The following is a 27,130-nucleotide window of genomic DNA, read 5'->3' as shown; positions in this document are numbered from 1 at the left end:
TTCTCCTTCCTTTCATATGTGCAATGTAGGTTTAATATTTTGTCCCAACTTGCTTTGGTTTTGCACTTTTTTTTTCCTTTTTTTCTCTTTTATTTTCCTTTTTTTATTTTTTTTTTTTTTATTTTAATTTTTTTTTATTGGAGATTATGTTTGGCGAGTGACGTTGCCAACTGCTGCCCATTCTGGAAAAGTGTTCAGCTGGAAGAGTCTAATTCCCCAAGTGTTGATTGCCACCATGACAACAGCCAGGCCAATCAGGTTTACACCAAGGCCAGCTTTTACCTACAAAAGCAAAATGCATCAGAGCAAGATCAATGACAACTTGATAAAAAGTAGTTAATATGGTAAAAAAAAGAAAATAGGGTGTGTGCATATACATAAACTGACTTACATATATAGTGATACATTATGTATACTGATTTCTAAAGCCAAAAAAGCACAAAGAGTATTATATATTAGAGCATACATTGTAGAAATATTCAGAAGTGATAGCTGGAAACTGATCTATCTCATTGGAAAATTGCTCAGTTTGTCACTTAAACTTCTCAGTCACATAATCAGAATGGGGTCTTATACCACATATAGCAGGGTGATAACTATATGACTTAATGTGGAGCTATGTGATAAATCTACTTTCTCATGCTCTCCTGTGCTTAACACGTCAATGCAAAGGATTGTGTAGTCCTGTTCTTTTGATACCTCTTTAGACAGTTACATTCATAAAATTAAAGATGAGAAATGTGTGTATCCTACAGCAGATGTGTGGGTGTTCTAAACCTGATAGATTGGTCGCATAACAGAGGTGCAGATCAGCATGAATTTATTTTTGCATCAGTATCATAATTACTATTATTATTATTATTGGCTGCTGGATGTGGGGACAAGGTATTGAAGTCTCATGAAGCATGGGAGAATATAGTTGTTCTCAAGACTCACCATATCTTTAATCTGGCAGTGCCCATAACTGAAGACGATGGCATTTGGTGGGTTACCCACTGGCAGCATCACCGCAAATGAGATACACATGGTGACAGGAATCAGGGTGTATAAAGGGTTGATAAGCAGGGTTTCTGACTGGAATGAGAGAAGGAGAGAGATGTTTCACTTAACCAATTAAAGCCACTGCTTACAAGTAGGATGCAAGGGCCCTCTCTGTTTTATTTGTTGTGATGGTTTTTAGGTTGGTTGTTTTTTTAGGAGAATAGTGCTATAATTTGGAGTTAGTTATCCTCCATGGATTTCTCTTGAGACGTGTCACACTGAGGAATGATGGAGATTGCTACTATTAGGCCGCCTTTGCTCTTTCTCGCACTTGTTCTCCGTGTCATTCTGTGTTGTGTCTTCCGGATCTTAACACTGATTGCCAACGTAGTCTTCAGCCAAGAGAGGTCACAACACTTCTTCCTGTTGCTGAAGATACTGAGACCATTGTGTAATGTCCGTCTGAATGGTGGTTAAGAAAACTTGTTTCTCGTCGTCCAAACTCATGTGGCAAGGAGGCAACGATGAATATTTTTTACAGTGGTCTAAGGAATTGTTCTTCCACTGCACCCTTCAGCGATGGTGAAATTTCACATTTTAATTTACATTGCTATGGTCTGGTTTTATGTTAGAGGGAAAGGGAAGGATTCACAAGGCTAAGTTCCTTTTGGAGGTGGAAGTGTTTCCAGGTTACTTTTAGAGTCAAAAAAGAAAGACTGCCTTAAAATGGCAGTACAGACTACTTAAAGTAGATTACTGCTCTAAATTTCTCTTTAGAGGAGTCTGTTTCTGCATGGAGCAGAGGTAAATTTGAACTCATAAACCATACAAACATAATTATTTATTTTCATCTGAGCATATCTTTGTATTATTTCAGAGTTGTTCACAGGGTGCAGTTTGAGACAATCCTATAGAATTGTTACAATAGGGAAACATGATTAATGACCTGCATTCTTGGTAGCAAAAACTTCGTATTATTTAACAGAAAATAAATTACAGTTCTCTGTAACTGCTATTCCAATACAGAATGAAATCCGTATCTCTTTCCTCTGTCTTTGTCATCAATCTCTCAATTTTTTCCTGTCCCTTACTAATATCTCCACTTTCCTTGTTGGATGATAGTACACTTACCAGATCACCCCCTGGAGCACATTTTAATCTGATGTAAAATTCACTGCTACAGCCTTTTCTTACAAATAATGAGTGGGTGACTACTAACAAATGAACACATTTAAAATAACATTTATAAGAGTATCTCAAGCTTTATGTGGACTTCACCTGTCTTCTTGATTGCACCATCACTTTTTCTTAGACTATGGATCCCTCAGCACAGAAGCTGTATTTTTACTTTGTTCAAGAGGTATTGAATAAATTTCTTGGTGCTAAAATATGCTTTTGGCTGCCCAAGTTTATTAATTTTCCTAAACCCAAGACTGCAGAACAGTAGCTTGGGAACCAAGGCTGGGTTTCATGCGATCAGAGTGCCAATACGCTGACATATTGAAACATTCCCATGAGCCTGTTAGGAAATAAAAGGCTAAAAATGTCATTGTTTTTACTCACCATGCTGCATAAAATAGGCAGAAAGATGGTTATGGTTGCTGGATTACTAACAAACTCTGTTACCAGGGACACCAAAATGCAAGCCAGCAGAGTTACAGCCCAGTAGGGAAGGCTGCTCAGGGACAGCATTTGGCGTCCAATCCATGTAGAGAGGCCAGAGGTCTGGGGAAAGGACAGAAGCACAAGAGTGACTAAGCACTTAGTTCGTAAAACACATTATTTTTGGGGCAGTGTGAGAAACCCACCAGCAAATAAACAAAGTTTAGGTCAATGCTTATTGCATTTCCTTTTGTTCGGTAAATTGGATTTCAGTGCAGTGCCTAATAAACAGTTGTCCGTACTAACAAAGAGATACATTTGGCAGTTAATAAAATGAATAGTCACCAAGGCTGATATTCCCTTTTTCTTTAGCACCTGTAGTATCGCAAATTGGTGATAAAGGATTGCGCAGACTGGGTAGAATTAATTTTGAAATTGAAATACACAGATTTAGCTGTCTACATATAGGAGTCTATACAAGACCTAGATGTGTATTCACAAAGTATACTGAGTGTGGATATAGTCAGCAGAGCCTAGAGCATGATTTTTCCAATCAGTGCAAGAAGCTTGACTCAGTTGCCTAAATAGGAGCATCCAGTGGCAGCTGAGATATTCCCCCTCTGTTTGGTTAGCTGCTAATAGAGAAAGTGTGAGGTCTCCCTCAGATCCTGTGTCTGCCAGGTTTGTGGAAATAACTAGATATTCTAAAGCATCTGAGATGGCAGTAGATGCCTATCCTTATACAATCAACTTGAGGCCTAACTATCTTCTTGTTAGCTAGAGAGTTCTCCATTGAGTGTAGGGAGTAAGGGCTAGGTTGTATATACAAACCTGAAAGTATCAACATTGTAATTCCAAACTGAGGAGCATACAAAGGGATAAAATCTAGGTATATATATATATGTATATATATGTATATATGTATATATGTATATATATGCATATATATATATTTAGGAAGGAAGATAAAATCTAAATCAGTACCTTGCATCCAGCTGCTAAGGCATAACCCCCTCCAACCAACACTACAATCTCCCAGGGCATGGTCTTCTGGAAGTCCTTCCAGGTAATGATGGGATCCAGTGTGTTAATTTCTGTTGACCTTTCATTATCATCTCCTATATCAAAACAAAGCAAGTTAGTGACCCATATTGCACTGGTCTTTTTGCAAGGATCTTCATGTTTTCCGCACTAATAGGAACAATGTAATATCCATGGGAGTTATTGTGAGTACCATCTGTGAGAGAGGTGAAGAAAAAGTGTGTAGCCTATTTTGCTGGTTAGCTTGGTCTCAGAAAATGTAGCATATTAATCCCAAATTCTCTGATTTCCCATTGGCTGCTCTGTTGATGGGAATAGTTATATACATCTGTGTTTTGTTTTATAGATTTTTGAGGGATCATGGGCTCTGTTGTGTATATGCATGTGCAAAGTATCTGTAGACTACAAAAATGAAGTTACAACGGGATTATTTCCTCAAAGAAGAACATTTTCTTTTTCCTGTAAACTGTGAAGCTTGATTAAGTGCATTTTTGTCCCTAGATTTTATAAGCAGTCATTATTTTTTTAGATGCCTGAATATTTTCTTGAAGCAGGAGTTACAGAGTAGCATTTTTCCTAAATGTTGCATATACATCAGTATTAAAAAAACCTCGGTAACTATATACATTTGTAGTTGCTACATAAGACCCTATGCAGGCAATTGTATTTTCATATGTGACAGCTGAAAGCCTGGCACAGCAAACTGATCAATACCTCTCAGTGCTAGCCAAAAGCAAATGTGAAATTACAATGATCGTTATTATCAGGAAGACTGTGAAAGAAGCATTGCCCAAAATTGGAACTTTGTCTGACCTTTACTGACCAGTGATTTCTGCTGTATAAGTGACGACCAAATTATTTACTAGAGCTTATCGTCAAGTGATTTTGCAAACATCTGCATTATACTTCTCCATATGTAACTCCATCTCAATCTTTCCTAAAACTCAATCTTAAATTTTGATAACTCTGTAAACACAGAGGAAATGGTGGCCTCAGATACAAAATCTGTTTGTAATCTGCTGGATGAGACAATACAAGTTAAATCAACAAAAAAAAACAGGGGTATGATGTAGGAAGGGCTGGTATCAGAGAAGAAACTGAACCCTGACCTTCTACAGTAAAAATTTATTCTTGGAAAGCTTTACAGACAACAGAAAAGTGTCATTAAAGACACTGGAAAACATACCAGATCTCTTTCTTGCTGCATCCTCCTTGCCTTTTTCCCTTTTTCCAAAACATGGCTTTTTTGCTGGAATGAGGAAAAGGAGAAAACCAAGAAATACAGAGACAGTGGCATCAGTCCGGTAACCTTTCCTAGGAAAGAAACAGAGTGTTAAGGTTTATGGATTCAAGCAAATTATTGTAGCTGAAGTTGTATTTCCACATCTGAAATCTTACTAACAATCCACTAGAGAAATGTTTGCATATCAAGGATACAGGTTTGATTTTTTCCCATTTATTAAACCAAATTCAATAACTGCTCAACAATTGTAAACATTCCAGTGGAAAAAAAGCAATCCCTTTTGGTTTACAAATCTGTTAACTCAGAGGTAGAGAAAAATTGTTTATTTACTAGAAGCAAGAAACAGTAAACACATACTGGGGAAAGTCAAAGCTAAGTGGTCTTTTAGAAATGAACTGTAGATTGATTTCAAATTAAATATTTAAAACTCAGTCTGAAAAACTGTTTTAAGGACTGCTAGACCCCAGAGATCCTCAGGAAATCCCAGTGTTAGAAATTGTTTTTCTGTCAAAATTAGGAGGAAAAAATAAAATAATTTTATGCAGCAGAAACTTAAAAAAAAAAAAGTTTGAATCACTTGTACATTATGTGTCATAGATACTTTTAATATAATCTGTTTCAACATTCTTTAAAAGAAAATTTATTTGCTTCAGTCACCATTCTGTGTAATATTTGATTGAAAGAGACTTTTTTGGTTAAAATTTATCTTCACAAAAATACATTTTCTTGTTAAAAATTATTCTTTCAAAAGAATATTTAAATTTTAATTTTAATTGTAATTGCAATCTGTTCCAGTAGTAGCTTCTCTATGAATGCACTAAAATGTTTTCACTCCAAAATCTGACCCTCCTATTTTTTTTACATTTGAAATATGTTTATTTTACTTTCTCTAGTTAATTCACTCTGCTTACTGAGAAAGAATACAATTTGCCACCATGTGAACAGATATGATTTAAAGAGCAAAAAATCCTAATTTTTTAATAAAGGCTTCATTTTTCACCACCTTTTAAAAAGTGGCCAGTGAGGTTTTATGGCCAAAATTATTACCAAAAGTCAGAAGATACAAGGCCATAGTTCTCTGCAGTTGTTTAGGGAATTTCACTTACTTCTCAAAAAAAGAAGACCATCCTGGTACAAAGCCAGGCTCTCGAGTAAACCAAAGCAAGGTCATCAGAATGAAGAAAAATCCAGTCACCATCTCAGGATAGCTAGAAAAATAAAATAAAATAAAATAAAATAAAATAAAATAAAATAAAATAAAATAAAATAAAATAAAATAAAATAAAATAAAATAAAATAGGAATTCAATCCAAGGTGTGTCTGGAAACCCAAGAGTAAATTTCTGAAGTAAGAAAGTAGAAATTTCCTCCAACTAAAAGGATAAAAAGCAGACAGAAAACAGAAAGGAAGATTAGTTTGAATTAAAGAATTCTACATTTAGCTAACAGCTGAGAACCATCTAAACCCAGTAAAGAACAGGCTAAAAATATCAGTCTGTATTTGCAATTCAGTCATTCCTGAGCAAGACCTGAAGGAAAATATTTATAAATACTTGTTTTGTATTTAGATTATTATCTGATTAAGTGTGGTAACAAGGTAAAGTTCATGTTACTATTCCACTGTAAACACTTTATAATGCATTTTTTAAAAATGCAGAAAGCATAAGAGCAAATTGCAGTTTAGATAAGCACAAATATTTTAAGCACATGAAGTAAATATAAGTTTAAAGGTGACCTGAGGATTCAGAGGTTTAATTTACGATATATTTAAATTAAGTACGCTTTCATATTTAGACATAGTCTGAACAGTCTAGATTCAGAGTTGATCATAATTAGCAAGTTGATCCATGAAAATTTCGCTTGAACACAAAAGTGTTGTGGGAAGAATGGATTTTATGAGGTGTCATCCCTTTTGAGAGATGAAAATCTTGCAAAATCCTCTTTTGAAGAGAGATTTCTTGCCATCATAAAAAAAAATATCATGGGCAACTGAGAGGGCTGGACATCTCATGACATGGGAGATTGCTGCAAAGCCTTTGGCAATAGTGAACTATCCACCAAAATAAGCATATGCCTGAGTTAGGAAGGGGAGTCCTTTAATGATTTAGCCCAAAGGTAAACGTAAACCTTGACTCAGATGACCTTTGGACCCTGGTATAAATATGAATCTTTCCTTTTATTTCATTTTCCTTAAAAATAAATAACTGAGCAAATAAATGCATGCTAGTAACAAAGTCTTTGATTTTAGTTCATTTTTGCATTTAGTTCTACCCCTGTCCTGGAAAAGAGGAGAAAAAGCTGACAGGTTAAGAAAAATGAGCCAAAGGCAACATGGAAGGCAATATGAGAGGATGGTCCAGTCTAGAGAGGCATATTACTGAGGAAAGCAGGTCCTTTTTACCTAACATTTCCCAGTTTCTTATATTCTTCTTGAATTCTTCTCTCTGACATTTCTTCACGTTTGGTCTTCTTCTTCTTGCTCACAGAACAGGTCTCCTTAAAACTGAGGCAGATAATGCAGTAAAATTAGATGAGGACACCAAGTGGAAAAAAAGAAAAAAAATCATAAAAATAAAAACAATGAGGCAAACTGAAAATTCCTATTGCCAGTGGATGCTGGGAGAAGATGTGACTAAAGCAAGACCTGATGGCAATGGGAAAGGAAATTATTGCATGTGATCCTTGCATAGGCTAATTTTCAGGTCTTCTGAGAATCAATTCTAGACATAGTAGGAAGGTCCCCAGGGTGCTCTGACTATTCCTGACCGGCACCACTGAGCCATCCCAAGCTGTGGCTTGGCTCCCTTCATGTAGGCTTCCTCAAACTGCTGGCACTGACCAGATTTTTCTGTGTCAGAGGTCAGCTATCAACAGATTTTTTTTCATGGGGGAACTGTATGCTTCTCAGTCAGATCAGGGGTATCTAACACATACGTGAACCAGTCCGGCTTTTGAGCCCAGGTTTCACTTAAATATTCAAGGTTCACTGTAAGTAACAGAGGAAAGCTGTGCTGAGGATCCCAATAGCTTTCATGACCTGTCTACTACTAGTAACAACAGCTGTTTCTAAACCAGGCACAATCAGTGTGGCACCAAATTGCCTCTGACACAGAGGCCAAGGCAATCGGCCTAGTGTTTTGTCCTGGTGAAAAATGCTTGTATTTCTGCCGGGGACACATAACCACAAGCACATTTCATAGCTGAATACATTTAAACCTACTATACATTTATATGAAAATTAGGTGAAGTTCTTGCTTTGTTCATATTGCCTTCATACTAAAACAAAGCCTCGACATTCCTCATTGAAATTAAGATATGTGCAATTCACTTTAACCTTTTCCTTTTCTTCTTTCCAGTAGCATTACTTTGCTGAACTTTGAGCCACAGATTTCTGCTTTTCTACTCCAGCTGTCCCACAGAGATGCGTGGAGTGGATTGAGAAAGATCTGCAGCTAAGCCAGCATGAAACAGGTCGCAGCAGCAGGCACTTCAGTGACTGAAGTATCATGAGAACACAATGGCCTGCTTTTATAGTTCCTGCTATTTTAATACCTCATTTGGTACCCTGGTTAGATATCTATGCCATAGTCCTGGCCAAACCATGGATTACAATCTCTTCTTTCTCCTCCTCTGCTTAAGTCCAGTTATCAAAGGAATTTGCTTAGCTCAAGATGCAGTCAGGCCCTGTCTGCTTAACAAAAGTTCTTAAACAGGCTTTTCATTTCACTTGTAAATGTGCATCTATATGACACTTATTTTTAGCATACTTAGCACTGCTTTGCACTGATCAGTATTTAAATTTCCTTGCAAAGCTTGCTGTTAGACTCCAGTAAAATTCAGCAGCACTAATGTAGCTGCTAGAAGAGAAGAGCTATTTGATTTATAATGGCCAGTTCTGTAGCAACAATTCTAATCTTAGCTCTGCTTTGTTGGCAAAATTGCTTGGTGGGTCCATTATCCTTCCCTTTTGACTTAGTCTAGATCCTCAAAAGCAAGTCTGATGTGTTATTCCAACTGGATCAAGTAAGAACAGATTGACGACACTCGGTTTCCTAAGAAAAGAACATGAACGTTACGGGAATTCAGTAAACATTTATGTACAGTCATTCAGCAGCTGTTTCAGCATGTTACGAGTGTTTTTAGGCTTAGGAGGATGTGAAGGCAGAGTATTGTAGCCAAGCTCCTAACATAATATGTTCTTTAATGAACTACAGTGAACAGGGATCAGAGATTAAGGAGACTTGGAATGAACCAGTACTTCTCAAAAAGTTGATAATGCTTCAGTCTCTGGTATTACTTAGAACAACAATAAACAGCATGAGGTCTTGGATGCAATGTGGAATTTCATTTATTACAAAAAAAAAAAAGCAATTGAGGGTCATGTTAGGGCCTGTTTCCTCTCAAGATTAAAAAAAATAGACTTATTTTAGCCTTTTAATTTGGAACTAGAAGGCCGCAAGGCTCAGGAGACTGGCTGAGAGAAGAACATGGATCTATTCACCTCTAAATTACCTCTTCACATCTAGTCAAGGTCAGCAGCAAGCAAAAGTCATTATCATTTTATTAATTGTCTTAGGTGAAATAAATCAGTGATGTCAGTTCACCTTACTTTAAGGAGTAAACTAAATCGAATTAAGGCTGCCTTAATTCTAAGTAAATATGTCTGCACCACAATTTAATGCAGATTAACTAATCTGCTCTAAACGCACACATTTAGTCAATTTTCATTAACTTTGCTGAGTGCCTCTGCAAAAAGAATATGTGGTACAAATGAACTAGAAGGCTGAGCCTGGTTCTCAGTTTGGGGCTAAGAGACTTACAGGTATCAAAAGGTATCTGTCTCTTAGGCTGAGAGTCCTTTCCACTTTAAATAGAAATACATAGGGAGTCTGTTTACCTTCAATTTTAACTGGTCTTACATTAATTTCATTGAGCTGGGAGTGGATCTGAAAAGTTCACTTGCAGTTATTTTTTTATTCATCTATTAAGCTATACATTCCCAAAAGAATTTTTAACAAGACTTTTGGTCCACAACAGGATCCTCATGGTCATGAGTGTAAAACAATTGGATGCACAGTGAGGCTTTCCATCAGCAATACCTAGGCACTTCACTCTCAGGCAGCAATACTGTACACTGCTGTCTGCCTATGCCATGCAGCTAAGCAGTAAGATTTCCCCCAGTAACTGTTCTGGCAAGAAGAAGGAGATTGTGCCTTAGTTTTTGTCATTTGCAACTTGAAACATCTTTATGAGACATGTTCTTGACAAGCCACAGATGTCCTATTTTTGTAATTCATGTGTCTTGAACAACCTGCACTCACTTGCAGCCCAAGAACAGCCAGTGCATCCAGAACCAAGTCAGGACCAACATGATGAGGGAGACAGGGAAACTGAACAAAAACCAGGTTCCAAAATTCACCACTTCAGCATTTGGGTAGTGGCTGTAAAGGGGGAGAAAAAAAAAAAATTATGCATAAGAAGTTAGAACAGTAAAAGGGCAGACACCTCTGATACACACAGAAGCACACTCATGTATATGCACATATATTTGCCATAGCATGATAGAAAAAATGCATCAGTACTTATTTGCAACAGTTACATTATGTGTGCATAGTGAAACCAGCTCCCAAAGAATGTCAGTCACTGACCACATCTGATGAACAGACGAGCCATATAGCACTTTATGCCTATAAGACCAGATTGTCTGGATTGTCTAACCTGCTTCAAAAACCCTTAGAATTACCAGGAGGGAAAATTTGGCCCTACCTGTTGTTTTTCTTAAAGCTCTTTCTAGTGTCGGCAGACTTAAGAATGGTTTCACCTAGAATCACTTTGCATGTCTTATTGTGGACCACACAAATAATTTCTATAGTCTGTTGGGCTCTGGCAAAGATGTCTGATATGTGCATTTGATGGAACTGTCATAAAAGCAAGATCTTTGGAAATTCTGTAAAATCCAAGTTGTTGAGTAAAGGGTTGTTTCTGAAATTAGTTTTCTTTCCTACCATAACTTCAGAGAGAGAAATGAAGGATACCATGGCAGCAGTGGCAGCAGCAGCTCATCAGAATCAGGTTTGACCTTGGACATATTGGTGCATGAGAAGTACCATCAGTCTTTTGACAGAGGTAACATTCATATCTTTGAGAGCTCTGGACATATATAATAAACACTTAGCCGATCAGAGAGTTGCTTCCCATCTTCTCTGAAGCAAAAGTGTAAGGCTGTGTTTCCAAGTTTGTTTATTTTTGCATTACACATTCAGCAGCCCAAATACCTCTAGTGATGCCTCCAGGTTCACCATAAGAAGTTGCTTTCTAAGAACCCATAGAACAACTTAAAGCTTATTTTAAGAGATTTCTTCGCTTGTGAGCATTTCTCCTTGTTTTCTTTGTTCTATCTTCATGGCTTTCATTTTTACTTTTCCAGGGTGCCTGCTGCCTTCATGATAATAAGTTTGTAAAATCAAAAGAAGTTGCTGAAAAACTTAAATTATGAGGAATTTTTGGTTTGCATGGGAGAAAGACACAGATATGTATTGGCTTAAGCTCCCCCTTTCAACCATTAAGGACTAGTAATAACATTAGAGGAGGAGAAAAAATTGCCCTCAGAGATACTGTCTTACAAGGGTTCCTTAAGGTAGTAAATATCCCATGGGGAAAGCCACAGAGATGATAATGACCCCACCACCATTCTCACACAACCACAATATCACTTACTTGTTGAAGTGCTCTAAGAATATGAGGCTTGTGGAGGTCCCTATGATGGTTGTCAGTCCCCCAATGGTTGCAGCGTAGGAGATACTCAGTGAGAGGCATTTACAGACCATGTGGTCATGTCTGGTCTGATACCGGTATTTAGTGCTCAGTTCCAGTTCTGAGGGCTTAGGAGGCAGGACCAGTATCTGAGTCTATGAGGGGATACATCGAATCAAAGAAAGCAGGTGATCAGAACAGCAGCCCACCTTGTTCTAATGCCATGGTGATACCGGTCCCAGAGAAACAATAAGTTTTTGTAAGAGGGGGCAGTTTCTTCTTCACAGGGTTAACTGGCATCAGAATGAGAAATCTGTCCAGGGGCCTGAAATTGCCTGGACTGTGGCAGAAATATAGGACAAACAGTAATAGGACTTCTGGCTATGGTTTGGGCCGACTCCAGTTCTGACTGGAATTTCAGCGGCGTACTGAAAGCCTTTGTGGGCTGCTGGGCAGGATGCCAGCACTGCAGCAGTAGGAATCCATAATCTTTGAGGCTTATGAGCAGCCACCAGACAAATACTTGGTGGAATTTTTTTGCATGTATACTGGGGTCAGGGCCTCTAACTAGGAATAGAATGCTAGGGATCTCAGAAACAGCTTGAAAAAGTCTGTGCAATAGGAATATGGAAGAAAAAGCTGCAGGAAAATATTTCTCCAAAAGCAGTTTCTTAGCAGTGACAGGAAAGTCTCTATGTTAGAATCAAGAAAAAGACAGCAAGAGGTTCAGATTTGTTGAATTTGTTAGTTTGGAATTGGGTTTATGTAGTAAAATGAGAAATGCTATATGTTCATCATCATCCTGAGGGTACCCTGGCTAAAATCCCTGCTGGTTAAAAGTGAAGTGAGTATATTTGTTAAAAAATAACCACTGAATGCCTATGGGGAATGGGTATAAGAGGAAAACAAGCATTGGGAGCAGCCTTTTTTGAAACGATACACTCAGATTCTTTTGAACTGCAAATGCAAATTCTTGTGTATTGATTTTAGCCTAATCTTTCCTGGACATCAATTTATATCATTAAGATACTATGTAATTGTAGTCCAAACAGAAATCACATTCTTGGGTCCACTTAAGACAAGTAGAAATACTAGAATGGACTGATGTAATGGAGGATTTTGAGCGTGAACTTTTGGGAAAACAGAAAGGAGGTGGATACTAAGACTACCTAATGAACTGGCTGAACAATTATGTGGTCCATGCCTGACGCTAATTTAGTTCTGAGTAGGATATTGTGTGTCAGAGGTTGTTATTTTTGGGTTGGGCTATTTTCCAAGGAGGCTTTGCAAAAACAAAGAAGGTAGAACCGCCAAATAAGAAGAGAAACATGATCATATTCCTGAATGCAAAGCCAAATGAACAGTACTAGTCTTTGGGGAGGGTCTTCTGAAAATATATGTGCTGGGGTCATCTAAATGGGAGCAAGAACTAGCAAAGGGCCAAACCATGACTGCTGTAAGATGATGGAGCATGATTCCCTGTAACACAGCTTACAAGGAACAAATATGAACCAGTGGGAAGCAGGTGATGTTCACATCTGTCTTTTACATCAACCGCTGGGTCTAATATCTTCTTACCTGAGGTAGGTGCTGCCCATTGCTCTTAGAATTCATCATTCCAATAGGGTTGGCTATCATGTGTACACCATTCATACTCTGTAAGAAGGCAAATGCCTTGAGATTAGCCTTTCTTGTGTTAGTAGGAGCACTTCGATCAGAATTGATGATGCTTGGTCATGGGATTTGGGGATCAAAAAAAAACCAAAACCAAACAAACAAAACCAAACCAACAACAACAAAAAAGGGAAGAAAAAAAAAAGAAACAACAACAAAACAAACAAACAAACAAAAAACCCAGCCACCAAACCAACAACAACAAAACCCACCACAACACAAGAAAACCTCAAATAAACAAAAACCCAAACACTAAAATTTTAGCTGTAAACTTTACACTGGGAAAAAAAAAAAAAAAAAGAAACCAACAACCTGATTTTATTTTAAAGGGATCTTAAAAGTCATATTATAATAAGTTTAGGTCTTGTCCCTCTGCCATGTAACAGAATCTAGTAGATCACTTGATAGAAGCTATGACTTTGTGATATGTGTAGATTGTTCTAGTAACTGAGGTGCCTCAGCTTGAAGAAGTTAGCAATACCTGGACAATAAAAGATCATATCTGAACTTGCTAGAAACCATATGTAATTGTTAATTTGCTGACTGGATTTCAGGATCTCCAGCAATAAGTATAACAAACACTACAGAGTTAATGTTCCCCAACCTGATTTGGACTGACAGGTTAAATACAAAGCAGGACATTCTGTGATACATACTCTCTGCCAACAACCACTACTTTTTTTGAAATAAAGGAAGCAGTAGTTCATTGCAGAGCTGTGTGGACACTGCTCTGATAGTTCCTACATTAGAAGACAGCATAGCTCAGAAGATACTACCCATGACAATACCTTTGGGTGCATCAAGGAGCTGAAGTCAGTAGTAGTGGCACTAAAAACAAAGAAAGGAAAATATACTTTAAAAATGCCTGTTCACCCACCTCCCTCAAAAGGCACACATCATGGGTAGGAGGAGCAATATCTGCAGGAGAACTAGTGCCTACTGAAATGGTGAAGAACACCATTTATTAACACCTCTTGTGTGGCATCTTGGCCAGATACTCAAGAGTTGTCATTATGTTTCACAGTTCTACCTCTAGATCTGTAGCAATGGTGTTCCACCTCCATACAAGAAAAAAATTTATATTCTGGGTAGTGTACACTCCATTCTAGGAATGGACTCCATTCACAGTGGAGTGAATCACCAGACAATCCAGCACTACCACTGTTTCGTTCTACTCAAGTTCTTCTCCCACCAATGTCTTCAATGCTGTTTCTCAGCACCTACCTCTACCACATTAAAACCTTTACTGAAATCTGTCATGTTCGGCATGTGGACCATGCAAATATACCACTGAACTTTTATTTTGACCTTGAATACAGATCTAATTTCTGAAGATATGCTACTTTCATTTTTCCACTAAGCTTCAAGCTCTTATTCAGTAATACTATTTTAATAATAGCTCTGTTATGAAATACTCCACACATACTCTTCAAGAGGCTTAAAGGGATTAATGGCACAATGTCAAACTGAAAATTTGATTCTATATTGCATAGAAAATATGGCTTGGATAAAAAGAGATAACAACAGAGGGAATATTGGTGAACCCATTAGTCTCTAGACTAATAGAAAAGTATTTCGCAAGTTAACCTCAGGTGATCAACATGTGCTGTTTGAATGACAATGTTTGTTTTAAAGTAAATTGCTTTAAGTGTAGCAAGAAATTGGTTCTCTTTGATTTTGAACACTTATGAACAATACAGAAGAAGCTCAAGAAGGGACTGTGCAATTTACTCTCATACCTTGTAAGAAGATGCTACTCAGGATTTAGCCTATAACATAGTTTTAGGACAATAACTTTAAATATTTTCCTTTGTATCTTGGACTGCTGGTTAATTTGATAATTTGGCAAAGTAGTCTTTTCCTTGACCTGTCCATTCAACCTTACTAGACTTTACCCCAAATAGAGACCTGGTTGAAACTGTTAGTGTTTCAAACTTCTGAAGAACTTTGTCTCTATTGAAATAAATATTTTAAAGGTTGTTTTTTTGGGGGGGGAGGGTTGGGTTTTGTTTGTTCTCCCTTCTCCTGCCATCCATTCTTGACTCTTGATGGTTCAGACTTTCCTCAGGAATCCTCTCTAAGTGTCTTCCCTCTGGATATGTCCTGTGGGCACTCCATATTGTGCTTGGATCCTCTTCATTACTGTGCCTTCAGAGGAACAGAAATAAAAATCTATGGGCACCACTGCCATATACAGCACAAACACAGGCTTCAAAAGAAGATCTTTCAAACCCTGAGAGACATTTTCCTTCTCTCTAAAATGCCCATAGTGTTAAAAAATGAATAAATCCTGGGAAGCTTTAATGAGATCCAGACCATTACATTAATCTCATTTCTCATATAACCCTTCCTTGTCAGTCATGTTGAAAACATTCACTTATAAGCTTCTGCTTGCATTTCCTGGCTCTACTGCTTGGTTCATCTCATTGCAACCTGTGTAGGGCTCAAATCTCCGGTCGTGATGTACAGGGTTCATTCTTACTCCTCATTGATGAAGATAAGCTCCAGTGAAGGCTGGCCATGCTTTTCGCTGAGACCTGCAACAAAAAAAGAAAGCAGACTTTAGGGTAAGAACTGCGCTGAGCCCCTGGGCTACTTCACTGAATATGGAGAACCTACTGCAAACAAAAGCTTGTCTGAACCCTCTCAGGTTCTCTGTGACCCTTATGCATAATTTTATTGTGTCTTATTGTCCTAATCACATGCCTCTGGCAATTAAACCACTATCATACCTATGTATAATAGACAGGGTTAGATGACATCATTTTCAGCCTGGAATCTGTCAATTGAAAGAGAGATTCTTTTCTTCCCAAATTCTTTCTTTCTAGGAAGGAATGAACAAAATGTACCTTAGAGCTGGAAGGGCAGGAATAGAAAGGGCAAGTGTGGGATTGTCACAGAGCACACTTTGGGGCCTCTTGTACATTTCTTCTCAGAAATTTCTGTAAAATCCTATGACCTAAGAGTTCATAACACACAAACTCTAGTACATGCCCTAATTCAACATCAATAGTTTCCCAGCCCCAGTTGTTCCATCACATATTGAAACCTTCTTTCATTTTTTTTAAGAAATATCAGAAAATGAAAAGAGAGAGTATGAACCAGCATCTTTGGCAGTACAAGTCAGACAGCTCTGACCTCAGCAGAGTTTGAATAATGTGTATCAATGAGTCTAGTCACTGACAAACAAATGAGAAAAAAAATGGCCAATATTGACAAATACCTATTGGCTCGTTTTCTTCAATAATGGTGCTGCCTGCAGTACTGATGATCTCATGCTCCTCCTCAGCATTCACTAGCTCCTGGAGCACTGCCTCCACGATTGGCATCACCATGGCTGTAGTGGATGTGTTGGAAAGCCACATGGAGAGCACTGTGGTACAACACATAAAGCAAAGAAGCAACCTGGAATACAACACAGGAAACCCTTCTTGAGGAACTTTCAGAAATATTAAAGGCCTCCTTGCCTAACATTTTCATTAGTCAAGTGATAACTACACAGAGTATTTTTCTTTTTGTGGGTGCCAAGCTACCATGCTATGTGCAGATGAAGTGCTGCATTGTGCTGAGAACTGTCGTAAGACCGTGTACCACTGGAAGCCATTTTCTGCACTATGTGGAAATCAGCATGTGATGTGAGAAACAGCAATTTTCATCATAGTCAGGACTTAAACTTCATTTTGTATTTGCTAAACAACAGGCAATGAAGGAATAGAGAGACTAAAATCAGCATCAGTAAAAAATAGAAAACAAAGGGACAACAAGCCAAAGAATAGGAGGTGGTAGAAAAAGGATGAGAAAATCTGTAAGCTTTCAAACTCTGAAAGGAAAAGAGGACAGGAAAAAGAGCCCAAACCAAGCTGGCTTCTGCCCATGGATGGGAAAATTGGAGTTGTTATTTGCTCTTCCAAGTTGGTGCTGTCAGCCAAAGTCAAAGGTTCACTCACATGCCCGGCTTTGCTCCAGCCATCATGACCATGCGCAGTGCAATTCGCTTGTGGAGATTCCACTTTTCTACAGAAGCTGCCACACAAATCACACCCATGAGGAGCAAAGTCGTGTTCTTGAAATATTCGGCAGCCACCTGCATTAAGGGAAAGGGGGAAATAGTCAGGTAAAAAACAGTAACTACCCTACACAGAGAGCATGCTGCATGTGAAGAAATATGGTAGTGTGGATTTTTTTTACCCTAGAGAAAGAACGATATGGAGCTGGAGAAAATGAAGAATTCATGAATCAAAATGTTCTCTTTCATCTCTTTCATGTTGTGTTTACAACTAACAAGTCTCTATAGCCACTTGTTAGTAGGTTTCTCAGCTTTGAAGAGTTCAAGAGAAATTTTGCTTCTTTGAGCAGAATGTTCCCTGCCTGCAGTTAATCACACACAGCTAGGTCCAGCCTGAAGTGACCACAGACAAAGCCCTGCACTGAAGACAGCTAATTCATGTGCTTCATCTGCTTTTTAATTCTGAAGATGTCATTGTCTATCTTGTTTGTAGTTCTTATGTCTTGTTCAACTGTTGGGCAAAATGTAGCATCCCTAGAACCTACAGCTTCAGGAAAAGTCCTTTGGGGCATACTCTCTACATGCAATTAATAAAGGTTGGGATACTGCTGTAATGATCCACAAACCCTGTGCTAAAACTTATCACAATGGAAATCCATCTCCATGCATCAGGAAAATAAGGCAAAGTTTCAAAAAAAGAGAATTTTAATTTAAAGCGGATGAGCAAAAATCATCAGCTGGCTCAGGAAAAAAACAATCAGAGACCACACATGGTCCTCCAAAGCAGAATTCTTGAATGCGTGGCTTGCTAAGATGCAAGAATGTGTGACTGCAAAAATAATAAATGAAGCAAACCAAAGCGTTTGCGCCCACATGTGTATGTGTGTGCACTCTCGCTCATGAAAGCAAACAAAATAGGTGAAAATAAAAGTTCTAAACAGATGCTTGGAGTCTAGCTCATTCTTTCATTTCGTTCTGATGCAATCCTTTCCAAGCTATTGCTGGAATATCTTTCCAAAAATGTAGTTTCTTCAGTTTAAAACCATCCCTTTAACCAAACATAAGTGCCAGCATTTTAAAACAATTAAAATCAGCAGAAGCAGTATTTTTTCCATTGTCCTCAGTTATACTGATGCCCCTATGTAAAAGTGGAAGAACGACACTAATGTTATTTTGTGAAAGCTGCACCAAGTTAAGGCTTTCTATTTATTTAACAAATCCCTTGGTGACCTAAATAGACTTGACTATAATAGTTGTGTGCCAGAACTTTTAAATATCGCTTTTCTGGCTTTCTTCCACTGGTTTCTTTCTCATTAACTTTCTTTATTTTCCTGCTACCTTGTTAAAAAAGATTTTGAAATGAATGAAAGGAATCCATCAAGCCAGCAACACAAAGAATCTGTTGTTCTCCTTCATTCGTTTCACAGTCATTTTGGAGAAACAAGTGAATACTAATATTCTTATTAATACACACATACACATATATGACACAATGACTCATGTTCTTAAGCCCCTGTCATTTATTTGTGGTTTAATCTGCTCAGCAAGAGGCCTGCATTTCTTTGGCACCCCAGATCAGCAGACTGGAAATACTGCAGCAGGATGAGAGTTGTTTGTTTTAAAATACAAGGTATTATTTCTGTTGTTAAAGCAAATATTACATTCTCTGAAGTAGTCTCACTAGTCTAACTGTCATTTAATTTGATACTACACTGAATTTCTGTCAGGCTGCCCTTAAATTTTTCTTCTCCAGTATGGTGCAGAATTTTTTAATGAAAACACGTAACTACTTTACCCTTATGTTAGGAAAAAAAAAAAAAAAAAAAAAATATTTAACTGTATTGGTATGGAAATGTACCTGATTATATTACACAGTTGTTATACCACTGGGAGGAATAAGACAGGTCATAAAATTCTTGGTTCATGCTTGACTCCATCCATTTATGGTTATGCCCAGTGCTAGATGCTGTTAGAAATTCAACAATTTTATGGTTGCTATATATTCTTCTGTATTCTTGTCTTTATTTCTAGTCTTTGTAAACCAAGAGTGATACCCCCTCATTCCAGAATTAAAAAAAAAAAAAAAAATAAAAAAAAAGAGAGAGAAAAAAGCAAGGGTAAAAAAGCTGTAGGTGAAATAAAATGAATTCTTGGCATATCATGAAAGAGAATAAGAAAAAAAAATAAACCCTCAAGTAAGCAAATTCATATCTGATCATAGAGATGTTTTTGTACAGCTATTACAGCTATGCCTTTGCCTAGAACGCATGACTACAACGTGGCACTAAGATTACATCTTGGCAAAAAGACTAGACATTCACCTGGATAACAAAATTATTTAGTCTTATACCATAAATGGTAACTGTTTTTAGAATATGTAGCCTCTTGCCTTGTACACAATCTATAATAAATACAATTAGAAGGAAACTTTACATTATAGACCAAAAGTGCTGTTGACAGGGTTATGGAAGAGGGAAAAGGTGGGATTCGTTGATGTAATAGGTTTTGGGAATTGTTTGCAATGGAGTAGTTGACAGGATGCACACCCCTCTTGGCTAATACAACCTTTCCTATACCTGTCTTCAGTAGAAGAGCTGCTTCACCCAAGTTACACATTACAAGATTAAAACCTCTTCCTCCCATACCTCTTAGTCTTGCTAGTCTACTAATGTTAGTTTTATTCAAATAATTAACTGAGAATAAGAATATTAAATGATGAAGAAGTGAACACTGGTCTGACCTCACTGGATTTCATGACTCCAAAAAGTGGGTATAGGAAAGCAGGAACCAAGGCTGCTGCACCAAGAGGTACTGCTTCAGAGACCCAGTATACAGCAGTCACAATCAGCACATAGGCACATGAGGCTTCCTGTAGGGAGAAACCACAGAGGTTAAGTGTTACTGCCCCACCACCTGTTGTGGAAGCCTTGTGAATATGTTCATAGTACTCATCAGACTGAGGGTGCCTGGACTTAAAAAAAAATCAATAAGGACTGCATAAGGACCTCCTAAGGTACAGCTGTTTGAGTGTGAAATCTAGGACACCACCTGAAAGACCAACTCCAGAAGATGATCCTATTGAAAGGTGTCACATATAAACTAGGGCAAGGCATTAGGATAAACATATTTATCAGCAAAACAATGATTCCAAGTGTATTTACAGATTTGTCCGATTTCCATAATCCAGTATTTACCAAATGTTAAACCATGACTCTTTAGACTGGGCCTGTAGAACTGGTATTTCTACAGAGTTTTCTCTCTAATATTGGTCAAGAACAGGAACCTTTAGTTTTCATGAGCAGATAAGAATGTTCATGTTTGCCATAGCATGGACAAGGCTACATTGTGGGTCTGTTAGAAAATACTCTGAAAGATTGTTTTTTATAAACACTGTGCAAACCTACATTTTTTGTCAGCTGATTTTATTATCTCGGGTAATTTCCACAGACCCTTGGAAGAAGACCAAAGACCTGAAGGACTTAAAGATCATGGGTTAATAGAGTTAACAAAATTTGCTGCTTTCTAAGGTCCTGGTAGAGAAAACCATGATAACATCATGCTGAGTGTTCATGGAGAGCTGGGATGTGACAGAGAAAGGTGCTGCCTGATGAATATTTTTATGGGAAAACATAGCTAGTCCATTAAGTCTTCGGGTCTGCTTTTTAGATAGATATGTCTTTATTTATGGCATTCAGTGCAGTTCTCCTTAGGTTCAGTTTGTTAGGCTTAGAAATCTGAGAATATATTCTGCTAAAAATTACAGAAATTACCCTCAAAAAGTGTCTTTTCCTCAAATTTGAAGCTAGCTCCTGTACTGAATCTAATTCACAGTTCTATGTAAGCTAGTAGGTCAACATTGATTTACACCAGCTATAAATCTACCTGTTTTTTAGTATTCACTGGGTGTTCCATGTGAACTTATTGAGCCATATGGATTCACAGCTCATAATGTCTATTGTTTAGAAAATTAACTGTTCACAAATATGATTTGTGTGTTAAAATACAATTTTGTTACTTTTGTTTCCTGATCAGATGACTCCCAAATTAAGCAGTTTCAAGAAGTCACACAAACAATTCCCACAGATCCCTGTGCAAATTAATGAGCATGTATTAAACTTTTTTTTTTTCCATCAGTTTTGTTAACAAGATGACAAACCCTAAAGTAAGGCTACACAGGGATGTGCATTCGGTTGAATGAATCAATAGTTCGTATATAAATTCATGTTTATACATGTCCCTTTTACATTACCCTTAACAAGCTGTTCCTCTTTTCTAGTACTGCTAATTGTAATAAAAGGCAAAACACAGTCCAAAGAAAAAGTTAACATAGGTTGCTATGTGCCATTTCCTTTACTTGCTTAAAAGTTGCAGCCAAGCTTACTGAGAAGCTTGGGTTTAAATTAGCTGCCAGACCTTGCTCTGACTTCTATTTCAGAAAAAAAAAAATGCAATATTAAAAAGTTCTGATCCAAGCAAACATGGCCACCAAAATAACTGAAAAAGTTAACAGGCAAATGCAATTTCCTTGAAGCAAATAAAGTCCAATTACTTTAGAGACTATAAAGGGTATCTGAAAGGCTATTGGAGAAATTTAGCTCTGGATTGTTACTTTATGAATAGACAAGTACCCTGAACTACACAGAAATACGTGTATTTGTTTCTCTTCATTAACTATTATAGAAGAGTGGTTTCAGCTTTAAACTCTCCAGTACAGGTTTCACTAGTCCTCTATGATCAGGTCCTTCAGCAAAATATATCAATGAAAGGTTGTATTGTAGTTGTAGCTTCATTGCTACCAAGAAAAAAACAGTAAGAGAGGCTAAGAAGTGTGGCTTACAATGGATGAAATGAAAGGTGTTTTGTTGTTGTTGGTTTTTGTTTGGTTGGTTGGTTTTTAATATTCATGGATTATAAAGCATGCATTTTATAAAATGGAATTGCTATGCTGTTTGAAACTCCAGACTGGTGTTCAATTTGTAACAACTTCAAGTTGTCACTTAAAAATTGAAATAATTATAAAAGTTAGATGACAGTATCAGAGATTTTTAGTAATTTCTACTAGGAAGACAAAACTATTGTAGGTGAGAGTCACAAAGCTGATGGATTGGCTCATAAACATTAGCAAACTTGCTGCTCAGTCACCTTTAACTACATTATACTTCATGGTTGATATTCTGCATAGAGTAGAGCATAGGGTCATTTTTGTGACCTAGTGACTATTTGACACTTTTTTTTTTAAACTCTTTAGTTTCTGCTGACAAACTACTATGTTTGCATGGGCTCTGTATGACATCTAGCAGCTGTCTGGGGAGAAAAATGCCTTTTAATGAAAAAGCATTGATTTTTACTTTAAAGCAGTGCAAATATAAAATCCAAGAAAGGTGTTCTGCCAAAATTCATAAAATTAATTTAATCCTAGCCTGATTCCAAATTATTTTCTCACTCCAAAAATGTACTTCTCTTTAATATCATTGAGCATAGATAGTTATTTTCTGTTGCTTCTCTGTGTGTAGCAAGAAAGCAGACTGATACTGGAAACAGAACAGGACAAAGAGGAGTTGCATCTCTATCAAAACCTATCTGGGATGGGCACTGAGTCTTTGTATTTCTGACAAACTATGCTGTAATCAGTTTACAAACAAAACTAAAATATAGCACATTTTAAAATAGTATTAAAGTGGGTAGTAAGTACCAGAAAAAACAAGTTCAATAATCTCCACTAAAAACTTAATCAGCTTGTCTAGAAATTTTCATTATTTATTTTCTCAGTGCTTTAAGCCAGCTCATTTCCAAGATAAACCATATTAATCTCTTCTATTTAAGTGAACTGAATTTATATATTTCATTAATAGTTATTGGAGCTACTAAGTACTGGACTGAAGTAGTGGCTGTATAATTTTAACTGTTTCACCCTTCTCACTTCTTGTTGTACAACTCAAAATTACTGTTAAGCCCACATCAGGGCTTGAAGTATGTAAGAGGAAAACGTGGTATTGGAGGGACTAGCACCTATCTTCAGTCAGTCCCTTAGGGAAAAAGAAAAGAAGAGCTGAAAGGAAGCCATGGATAAAAATTCCATAATAAGAGTCATGCATAAAAATGTTTTAACTCATACATCAGAGGACCTCATCATGATTAAAAAGAATAAACTCTATGTTGGAACGTTGCCCACTTGAGGATGTGCTTTGCATATCTTACATGCTGGCACGTGTTTAAGCTGTGTGAAGAAGAGGTAGTCCAGGCTCTGGACTAGCATCTTTGAGCTGATGGGTTTACACTACAGTTCTCTCCCTTAAGCTTGTGTAAATAAAAACAAATGTGACTGGAAGTATGCCATCCGTGGCTGTTCAGAGCAAGTTCTGTGCTTTAGGGTCCATTCTGCTGATTTGGTATGTCAAGGTGTCAACATCACCTGAAGTTGCAGGTCTCACAGCTCACATGAACTCTTACTGACTTTTGAGGATTAATCTAGGTCTCCTTGATTGGGTTCAGTGTGGCCACAGGATCAGAGGTCATAGGAAACTGTGCCCACAACTGAATGAATTCATCTGGCATGATTTATGGTATCACCAGTGGCTTTGTGAAAAAAAGTGGATGAAAATTAAGAGAAAAATAAAAAAAAAAAGGGGGTGGGGCGGGGCAGGAAATGCTCACATGTTACTATTAGCAATGAGAGAAATAGGAACAGAATGAAAAAGACCCATGGTTTTTAAAGCACAAAATATTTTTTTCTGTATATGTTATGACTTGAAAGGCACTTATGCGTGTCCTGAACCTGCTGTGCAAGTCATAGTTCAGGTATAAACTTCAGAAAGGGAAGAATTCAAGCAAAATTTATTCAGTTTGGTTTTTACCCAATCATTTATTGTCACAAAATAATAGAAAATAAGCTGTGAACATTATTCCCATAAGCCATATCTACAAACAGTTCTCAGTCCTCATGCTGCCTTTGACCACTATTGCTACTTGCTACATATGTAATGCTCCTTTGACCTTTCCAAATTTATGCTGATAACATGAAAGTAGCTGCAAGCCGATTCCCTGAAGAAATGCAAATATAGACCACCTGGTAATTCTGATCTCTAAAAGACAGAAATCTAATATAATTGTCTGAGAAATGAAAACATAAGCAAGTCAGCAGGCAACAAATTTAATCTTCAGGTTTAAGAAGTATAGATAGTGAATGGGTTGCAATAAAGTAAATACTGCACCAAAGCATTTGAATAGTGTATTGTCAGCTGAGCTTATTTTGAGTAGATGTTTTCTTAACAGCATTACAAACATTAGTACAACTCAGGGTCAGGTTCAAACTATACTTTTCCATCTATGGTCATTCATGTATACATAAAGTGGATGTAAAACATCTGATGGCTTTTCATATCACTATGCAGTAAAGCAACACCATGAGGTGCAGAATAATAGTGCAGAGGAGCTTGTACTGTATTAATGTAATAGCAATTCTTGCAGCAATACTGTTATTGAACTTCTGACACTCATATTAAAGAGTTACTAAAGAGTTTCCTTATTGCTTTCTGTGTTTCTGGATCCAGTAAGGAACAAACACAAGTGACAAATTTTAGTGCAGTGAATCTCATGTTTCCTAGGAGAGGTTCTCAAGGGACATAGAGCATGCTGAAGTTACAGTGCCACACAGGCACATCAGGGAGTATCTGTTCTTACGTTGCCATTCCAGTGTCACAAGCAAGATTAAAGCCTTTTTTAAAAAAAAGGGTTCACCTCTGTGAAATGGTGAAACTTTCAGTTCTCTGAAGAAGAACATGATTACCAGTCATTTACTCTTATGATACAGAAGAGATGGAAAACTACTAAAAGAAGGCAGCTGAGATATACATTGAACTTCAGAGCAGGAAAACTCACCCAAAGTGCAACATACAATTCAGTGGTGCAGGAGCACTTCCTTTCTATGGATCCTGTTTTTCTTTCCAAGCAAAATACTAGTTTCATTTTTGAAAACTGCTATATGATTTCTAATCCTTTGCATTTCTATTTGATAAAGTAGTAGTACTAATAAATCCTTTGGTACCAGAAAGAATAATTAATCTTTAACAGGATAGAGGAAGGAATGGAAATTGCTACACTATTTGGCCAGATCTATGTCTAGCATTATAGAAGCACCACCTGCAGAAGTTTTGATTCATTGCAAGTTTTGATAAGTTAAACATCACCACCTCTGCAAGGTAGGAAAACATTATTATTTCATCATTTACAACTGCAGATAAATGCATAGAGAAGAAGTAACCATGTGGCCAAGGGCACTCAGTAGCTCCAAAGTAACATCGGGAATTAATAACTGCATTCACTCACATTCCCTGGTCTGCATGTTAAGCACAAACTATTCCCTCATTTGGATTGTTGTGTATATCTCTAAACTATTGTTTATTGGCCACTGCCACAGCTGCAATGTTTCAGTAGTGTCTATAGCTGCTTTAGAATAATGGATGCCATATATGGTCCTACATGTCTGTCACTGAGTCTTAGCTCCTTCCTCACTTGAATTGCTGCTCTATAAACCCTCACTAAATTGACAGTCCCTCCATGCATAAAACTAATGACACTAAAAATATTCTTTTAAAGACCTCTACTTAAAGAAAATTTTAGTGGTTATGTTTGTACTGGTTCCCCTTCCACACACACGTTATTGTAGAAAGAGATACAATATTTCTGCTTTAACTAGCTTTTACTAGCTTCACCTAGCTCTTCGGCTCTGCTTGTAACGTAACTCGGGGTGGCTGTGGTTCTTACCGTGCTGACTTCTCAGTGGCATTCCCAGTCCTTCAAAGTTTAAGTCCTTGATTTTTCTAAGAGCAATGCTTGCTTTCCATTTCTTTTGCACACGGCAGGTTTATCCAGTATGACTATGTACTGGACTCAAAGCTTTGTTATAAAGAAAATGAAAATGTACTTACACTACTGGGGTATAAAAGTGGCAGAGGAAGCAGCAGAAGTGGAATGAGAACAACGAGCAAAAGATTCCTGGACCGGAGAATGTCCTTGATCATTGCCATACTCCTTTATTTTCTGGTGGCTTTCTTCTCCTTGGGTTGCTTCTCTGGTTCCTCAGATACTCCAACTTCCACTCCACGTTTTTCTTCACCTGTGCCTGGATTTCCCTGAAAGGCCTCTCACTGCTTCATTTCCTGTCCCCACCCAGTCATCTAAAGTAGTTTTCTTAATTAGTTTATTCTTTAATCTGTTGTTTTTAAAAGAAACCTAATGAACTTTCAATTAAAAAGACATTCAGTTTAAGTAGGGCTCACCAGCACATCCAAAACCTTATCACTCCGTAACATGCAGAGGTCTGCAAGTTGGATCATAGTGATCTTTTGACAATTTTTCTATTTAATTCAGAATCACAGGTGTAGGCATGTTGCATTCTTATCCCCATGTTTTAGAAGGCTTTTTTTCTTCCATCATCCAGCAATGTAATTCCTTTTTTTGTTAACTGGGTGAGATCTGTTTGAGGCTGCTTCTTTTCCTCCTGTTTGATAGTCTGAATGTCTCAAATACAGATTTCTTTTCTGCTGGAAAATTATTAAAATCAAAATTCTACTGTTCAGTGCACAGAAGCACAATTGCAGGTATTCCTTCTAAAAAACAAAACAAAACAAAACAAAACAAAAACATCTGCAGTTCTTCCAGATTTTGTCTCCTTGCTGTAACTTTGGCTTCTACTTTGTATTTACCTTTACCCTACTTTTGCCCTGAGCTTGGAATTCACAGGGTGGCAATTCCAACACAGATTATGCTTGGGCTCAAGAGAAAAACTTGTTAAAAAGCTTCATGCAACTCTAATTCACCAATGAGGACTGT

General features: G+C 37.4%; 1 protein-coding gene across 2 annotated transcripts; it reads right to left on the bottom strand.

The window, feature by feature from the left end:
• Positions 1–53: 53 nt before the first annotated feature.
• SLC13A4 (solute carrier family 13 member 4) lies at positions 54–27,130 on the bottom strand. 2 transcript variants are annotated; one of them, XM_021288403.2, is made up of 16 exons: positions 26,227–27,130; positions 20,040–20,168; positions 17,241–17,377; positions 16,517–16,698; positions 15,776–15,830; positions 14,082–14,121; positions 13,198–13,275; positions 11,584–11,774; positions 10,188–10,307; positions 7,268–7,369; positions 5,974–6,075; positions 4,811–4,938; positions 3,568–3,701; positions 2,545–2,706; positions 937–1,074; positions 54–282 (listed from the first exon to the last, which is right to left on the bottom strand). In XM_021288403.2, exons 1-16 carry the CDS (start codon positions 26,323–26,325, stop codon positions 145–147), a joined length of 1,935 nt encoding a protein of 644 aa, XP_021144078.1. In that variant the 5' UTR covers positions 26,326–27,130; the 3' UTR covers positions 54–144. The 2 variants fall into 2 exon arrangements, with proteins under 2 accessions (XP_021144078.1, XP_064890752.1); XM_065034680.1 differs by lacking the exon at positions 20,040–20,168 and having other exon boundaries at positions 26,227–26,538.

The sequence above is a fragment of the Columba livia genome, chromosome 1, assembly GCF_036013475.1.
Source record: "Columba livia isolate bColLiv1 breed racing homer chromosome 1, bColLiv1.pat.W.v2, whole genome shotgun sequence".
In the NCBI taxonomy this organism is placed as follows: domain Eukaryota; kingdom Metazoa; phylum Chordata; class Aves; order Columbiformes; family Columbidae; genus Columba; species Columba livia.
Note: the sequence above shows the minus strand (reverse complement) of the source record. Positions and strands in the feature narration are given on the sequence as shown.

Excerpts from the sequence above, each read along its gene's own strand:
- SLC13A4 (XM_021288403.2), bottom strand. The coding sequence starts at position 26,325 with ATGGCAATGATCAAGGACATTCTCCGGTCCAGGAATCTTTTGCTCGTT. Across the intron at positions 14,122-15,775 it reads CTTATCTTCATCAATGAGGA|TGCCACTACTACTGACTTCA; the intron begins GTAAGAATGAAC and ends CTTTGTTTTTAG. Across the intron at positions 1,075-2,544 it reads TGCCTATTTTATGCAGCATG|TCAGAAACCCTGCTTATCAA; the intron begins GTGAGTAAAAAC and ends CTCTCATTCCAG.